The sequence below is a fragment of the Puntigrus tetrazona genome, chromosome 17 (genome assembly GCF_018831695.1).
Source record: "Puntigrus tetrazona isolate hp1 chromosome 17, ASM1883169v1, whole genome shotgun sequence".
Classification (NCBI taxonomy): domain Eukaryota; kingdom Metazoa; phylum Chordata; class Actinopteri; order Cypriniformes; family Cyprinidae; genus Puntigrus; species Puntigrus tetrazona.
In genome coordinates this window covers 4519158-4526161 of record NC_056715.1, presented here as the reverse complement: position 1 = coordinate 4526161, position 7004 = coordinate 4519158, and the positions used below count along the sequence as shown (strand labels likewise).

At 34.4% G+C, this 7004-nt stretch overlaps 1 protein-coding gene across 1 annotated transcript; it reads right to left on the bottom strand.

Annotated features, from left to right (window-relative positions):
* Window positions 1–5417: 5417 nt before the first annotated feature.
* Window positions 5418–6671, bottom strand: fabp7a (fatty acid binding protein 7, brain, a). The gene is made up of 4 exons (XM_043262372.1): window positions 6512–6671; window positions 6128–6300; window positions 5830–5931; window positions 5418–5723 (listed from the first exon to the last, which is right to left on the bottom strand). Exons 1-4 carry the CDS (start codon window positions 6582–6584, stop codon window positions 5673–5675), a joined length of 399 nt encoding a protein of 132 aa, XP_043118307.1. The 5' UTR covers window positions 6585–6671; the 3' UTR covers window positions 5418–5672.
* Between the last annotated feature and the right edge of the window lie 333 nt (window positions 6672–7004).

The window sequence follows — 7004 nt, the reverse complement described above, 5'->3', positions numbered from 1 at the left end:
ACCAGAAGGTGGCATTACTGCGATATGCTCTCACGTAACCTTTTTGGTCCTTGCATAATTTTGTGGGGAAAAAAAAAGCTAAAATGCAAAGGTCTGGTAGATAAATGACTCAAATATTTTCACAATCTTACCAGTACGTCTTATCAAAACTTTTCACATGAATGCATTTCATGTAAAATGAAACAATTGCACGTAAATACCTATTTACAATAAAACGAATTGACTTTAAGAGAACAGGGATTCAGAAATATGCCCGTATCTAATTTTTTGTAATCATCGCTCTCACAATACTACAAAAAGCTGCCAATAGTGCCAAGTGTTAACTGCATTGGTATGCAGACCCTGCTTTGAGCTATTCAAGGTTTCTGCCAGACTGCTATTCAAGCATCCAAAAAAAAAAAAAAAAACCTTAAACATCTCCAAGCCAACAGAGACTATTCCTAAATGAGGCTACTCTAAGATACCCTTGTTGCATGTTAGATCTATTTTAGATTTTTATTTTTATTTTTATTAAAATTTAGCAATGCAATTTAAAACAAAATATAAAAATGTTCAGACATCAGGCATTAATCCTGAAAATAAAATGATGACCATTAATACTAAGAATTGCTAATTGCGAGTTTGTGACTAGTATGTAGTTTTGAATGGTGCTCGTTGGTTCAATGGGGACATGAAAATCAATATTGAGACACATGCACCGCTGATGAAAGCTTGGTTTACGCATAGACATCTCTACATGACTATAAATGTGAAACTGACACCGATGAAGACACGTTAGTTTGAATCACTCTCTCACACTAAACATAACTAGCCATTATGCAACAAGGCTGGCCTAAAATTTAATGCAGTCCCAGAGTGAACCGTGGTCCGGTCCTGGAACAGTGCCTGATTACAATCTGTGCATTGTCAACTGAAATATTTTCTCTTCTGTGTTAACAGTTCCCATGGTAGGCAAGGAGGAGTGTCAGGGTTTCCCAGAGCCTCTTTGCCTCTTTTCTTTTCATTGGGGAACAACGGGGAGAGTTTCTTTCATGACACTTGGCAAGAGCATAATCTGGCAGTGATGTCACTCCTAAACTTATAGGCTATTGGCCCATGGAAGAACGGACTACTCTCGGCCCACAAAGAAGAGAGGCAAAATCAGCTTAAAGCTGAACTGTGGTTGGCCTAAAGAAGAAAAAAAGGGAGAAGATGAAGGCAAGCATTCATGCTTCCTGACAAATGGCCACAGAGACTTGACATAGACTGAGGGGCTGAATAGACCCCCCGTATCCTCTCGCTTTTTTTTTCACTTGCTCGGTCACTTTGTAGACAAAATTAGTCTGCACGGTAGTCTTGGCACTTTTGAAAACACCTGTGGGGATCTGAAAGGAATGAAAACTTTACTATAGTTTTTAGAAATCAGATTCTGAATTAAGTAACTACTGATTCTCCTACACTGCTACACTATCAACCCCAAAATGAAAATTCAGAGGAATCACTTTTGTGAAGCAAGAAAGCTTTATATATATATATAAAGCATTTTTCTTTAGGCTGCATAATAAATATACACAGTAAACAAATATATCAGAATGTTTATATATATATATATATATATATATATATATATATATATATATATATATATATATATATATATATATATATATATATATATATATCAAAAAAATAATATATATATATATATATATATATATATATATATATATATATATATATATATATATATATATATATATGCACTTTATTTTTGGATGTAATTATATTATATATTTTTATTTATTTATTTATTTATTTAAAAAATTGGAGCAAATGCAAAGTACCTTGAGGGAATGCTAATGTTTTGCAAAAGAACAAGCATTGAAATCACTGAAACATCTTCCATCTCATATCATTTTCTGCATAAAGCCAAATACATATCACAGTTAACAAGGGATGTTCTGGCAGGTTTTCTTACAATTACGAACAAATGTTCTACCACATTGACAGAATATTTATTCAGTGTAATCCAGTCTTTAATAACGTTCTTTAAACATTAGCACAAAAATAGTATTTATACATCTTTTATTCGTACATACACTTTCATTTGATGTTCATTTAAAAGTAATATTCCCATAATGTTTGCGATATGATTGTTCCCTTAATGTTCACCTACAGCAAAAATAGCATTTTTATTGCAAAACGTTCTTATAATCTTTTTTTGTTAGTTTCTATCATGTACGTTTTGTAAGTAAAGTTAGAAGATGTTAAAGTGCCCCTATTATAAGTTTTTGGAAATCATCCTCAATGCAGTGTTACACAGCTCTAAGTGCATGATAACATTCTGCAAAGCTTTACATCTTAAAGTGTGTAAAGCCAAGTCTCCCAAAAGAAAGAGTCGACTCGAAATGATCTCAACATGATCCACTGGCATATTGCCTGCCCACTTGTTGATCTTTTCACGCTGGTCTGAATAAAAACGCAAATTCGTTCGTTGCCACTAGGTGCCGCTATTGGAGCGTTAAAAGCTTAAACACCGCTTCAAATAAAAACGACCGAATCACTGGATTGGAAAAATTTGCATTTGGGAGTCGTTGAACAAATAAGGTAAAAGTAAATAAAATAAACGTGTTTTTGACCTTTTATGCTTGTCAACCTGTTGTTTGCGGTTTTCCAAAACCAAAATATGAAGTTTCATAACCCATAATAGGGGCGCATTCGTTTTGAACAGGCTAGCTTAGGGTGCCACTTTAAGAGCCGCTTTCCCGGACGTGTCCTAGATTTCTGTGTTGCCTAAAATATCAAGGTTTTGGCTTTGTTTGCGTACAGACCGGTTCCCTATGTTTTCAAAACGCTTTCGAGGTACTTTGAATCAAAACAATAAAAGAAATCCTTGAAAGAATTAGACAAATGACTCGTATGGTCACCCTAGTGATTCACCACCTCAGTGATTCACTCATAAACATGCACTTGAATTTTTCGAACGAATCGTTTTTTAAATTAATTATTTGATGACTCATTCATAAAGACTGTAGCAACTGCCACCTACTGTTAGTTGACCAACCTGCAGAAAGAGTCAAACTAGCATTAAGTTATTATAACAAACAAAAAATGCACTTATTAACCTTTAAATTAAAACAAAGCACTTCCGATATACTTCAATGCTGACACAAACGCCGCATGTCCAACGACAGTTTATATGACATTTGGGTGCAAGTTATTCTTAATAGACTGTTATATTAACAATTTAGCTACATGAACCTCGAAAACTATTTTTCAAACTATGCAACCCGGCATGCAATAATGTTCACAGGTTCCAGTCTCACAGAAAAAAAAGCTGCTCGACAAAACTGTTGTGCCGTGTGGTTAAACATTTGTTTTATTAATCAGAGCAAGTTGCTCATGAGTCTCATGCTTTTAGGTCAGCCGTGAGTGTATAGAACAATGCCTGATTACTTTCCACTCCAATTACAATGCTTTTGTTACTAAAACAGTCCATTCACAATCTGCTGCTAGAGTGAAGCTATCGTGACAGTCCTGGGTCACACTAAACTGTCACTATGCAATCTGGAACACACTGAATCTTGCAAAATATTATTTTGAGCAATACTAGCCGGCTTCTCTCTCAATAGTCTCAAACCAGACTATTGCATAGTGTGTTACAGTTCATGATAAATACAGCAACAGTCCATTTTCTGCTCTTTTGAATCTAAACTCCGCAATTAAATAAACTGCTGTTTGCTTTGTAATTACACTAACAGTGAAAAGATGAATAATTTGGATTTTTTTAAATATTTATGAAAGAAGTATCTTATCTTTCTAATTGATGTTATTTATATTTGCTCAAAATACAATACAGTAAAAACAGTAACATATATATATATATATATATATATATATATATATATATATATATATAATAATGACTTTTAATGAAAATTCAGTTTTGTGTTATAGGAGTAAATGTAAAAATATATTAAAATAATTATTTTTAAAATAATAATATTACTAATATATAATACATACTTTATTAGTACATAGTAAAGTATGTATTATGTATGTACTAGAATAATGACTGCTAAAAATGTAGCTTTGCATCACAAGAATAAATTATATTTTAAGAATATTTAAATAGGATAAAATGCATTTAATTGTTAATATTATTTCAGAATATTATGCTTTTTGTTGTATTTTTAGTTTAAAAACTGCAGCCATGAGCAAAAGATCTTTTCATGAGCAAAAATCTTTTACCAAAAAAAAAAAAAAAAATTAATTATTCCATTCTTTTGTGTACATATCATAATTTAATGGACAAGTGGTTGTGACAAATTTGGGCCAATAGCATAACACTATAGGCTATAAAGCATCTGAACATGGTTGGTCAAATTGATCGAATGATGCTCCTACGTAAAGGCAACACGGATTATAGGATTAACTTTGACCCAGTGACAACGTGTCCCCTCCTGGCAGGTTCAAGTTATGGAGGGGTTACTACAGGTCATTTTCAAAAAGGGTTCGCGGTCCTTCATCCCAGCATTACATCAAACAAACTGAGGACTGTTCTTCTCCCAGACTGGCATTTTCGGCCCAAATGCAGATATCTGTGGCCCGCACTAAAGAGACTTTTAAATAGTCCTTTGCTTGTGTTCAAACGGCTCCAGAAGTAAAACAAACAGTCATTCAGTGCTTCAGACAGCCTTTTTTTTTCTCGTGATACACAACTGTGAAAGTCATTGTAATTATTCCAGTCTGAAGTGGCCGCTCGAAATGCTAGCGCAGTGAAATAGTTCATAACGGCGACAGGTTAAGTTCAATCTTCTCAGATATGACTTGAGCGCGTTGGCCATCCGCTCAGTGGATTAAAATGGCCCGGCGTTGACTCTCAGTCAAAATCTAATTAGCATCTAAAGCACAGAAATGGCTGATCATTAATACCTCATGGTCATCATCCAGTACTTAAGGATATAGTCCGTAATCGGACTGGATTATTTGTGATGACACTAAATTACATGTAAACCCAGGTCTGATTAGTGCCTTGTGGTTATAGAAGAGATTATATTTAATTATTACATACTGAGGTTTTATGTGGGTTTATGGCAAAAAAATCAATTATGAGATCTTACATAAGATAAACCACAGTGCAAATTTCTCATCTGTGAAAAAACAACTTTTAACACAAGATTCCTAACCTGTGAATTATGCATTAGCACCGAATGAAATGACATAATTTCTCAAAAAAAAAAGAGCCATCATTTCTATAGCTTTGTAAGCAAGCAAGCAAATAATTGAAATACGTTCTTTTATTGCATATGCATTTTAATTTCAATATAAATGTAATTTATTATGTATGTGTGCATAAATATATAACGTCACGACTTACACTTCATCATCAAACGAGAGAGAACGAAAGTGTTTGCACAAGAAAGCAAGAAACGGAGTTAGATTTTGATCAAATGTGTGTATTTCATTCAATTTGACACAAAGGCAGGCCTCAATTACACAATCCATTTACATTAAAGACATTCGGCGACGTTCGCAAAACTTCACAATGTGCGTTTTATATAAAAGGTCTTACAAAAAAAAATGTCTCACATCTTAAAAAGGGGACAACTCAGTTGAGAATAAAATGTAAAAATTCCCTTGTAATATCGTCAAGTTGCCAGGTTAATACTGAAGCGTTAATTAGTTCGACATTATGCCTTTTCGTATGAACGGACAGCTTGCACACCCTCAAAGGTCAAGGTCTGGAAACAGAGACAAAGAGAGGACATTTAGAAACATTAAATATCATAACGCTGATTAAAAACAACACCTGACTTAAAATTATAAATGAATGTTAATAATACTTGCCATAATCATTTTACCGTCCTTGATTTCTCTAACGAACTTGGTCTCCTTGCCGTCCCACCTCTGAACGTGGATGAGATTATCACCTTCCAAAGTTACAGTGGACTGAAAGAAGACGCCAGTTAGATTTTCCTGTGCTTTAAGGGTATTATATCACATGCGACCGTGTTCATGCAATGCAAAGTCAATTTTAGTATTTTAAATTGCTTTTCAACATATCTGATTTTAGATTTGCTGTGGAGGCTACGTGCATCAGTAAATGAAAAAAAAAGAAAAGAAATAGGGAATAAAACACACCAACCTTTACATGTCTGTCATCTGCTGTGGTTTCTTCAAACTCCTCTCCCAGTTTGAAAGAAATCTCGGTGTTTTTGAAGGTGCTCAGCGTCTTTATCACAACTTTGTCATCCTCGTGACTGATGACAATTGTGGGTTTGGTCACATTGCCTACTTGCCTGGTGGCAAAGCCAACACCTGTGGAATGATGATAATAATAATCATAATCATAATAATAATCATAATAATAATAATAAAATCAGAAAACATTACAGACGGAGCAAAACTATAATTATAACTGCACAGAAGATTTTATGCAATTTTAAACTGCAGACTGTGCTGTTGCACCTTGCACGTGCGAGGTGTTAAGAGGAATTTTTCTGCAAAATAATATCTTATTTTCACTCACCCAGTGATTTCATGTATTCATCGAAGTTCTGGCTGTCGACCAGTTTCCAAGTTGCACAGAACGCATCAACCATCTTGACAGTTTAAAATGCAGCGATCACACACGCAGCGGTCCTTGAACAGTCACAGAGTTCACGGTCTCCTCGGCGTCTGAGGACAGCAAAGCCCAAACTAATTAATACCGTCGGGGAGGCTGGGCTTTAGGGGAAGCTTGTGCTGATTGGATGGATGTTTAGCTACTGGAGCTGTGATTCGTTCAAATACATGGCGAGAAGTGACTCTGTAATTTCAATAGCGTTGAGAATAGTAGTAATCCAATAATGGGTCTGGAACTTTGCATTTGTGCAAAGAATAAAATGTTGATCATTAAAGTCCAGGATTTTTATTTTAAATGTAGTGTATGCATAGTTTTTTTCATGGAAATAATATAGATTCCGCATTTCACACAAAATAAGTTGAAAATGGTCATGCAATTTAGGTGTGTGTAAAACTTT

Bases quoted from the DNA above. Each gene is read 5' to 3' on its own strand.
- fabp7a (XM_043262372.1), bottom strand. From the start codon at position 6,584: ATGGTTGATGCGTTCTGTGCAACTTGGAAACTGGTCGACAGCCAGAAC. The intron at 6,301-6,511 runs GTGAGTGAAAAT...ATCATTCCACAG, and splicing joins TGAATACATGAAATCACTGG to GTGTTGGCTTTGCCACCAGG. The intron at 5,932-6,127 runs GTTGGTGTGTTT...GTCTTCTTTCAG, and splicing joins CAGATGACAGACATGTAAAG to TCCACTGTAACTTTGGAAGG.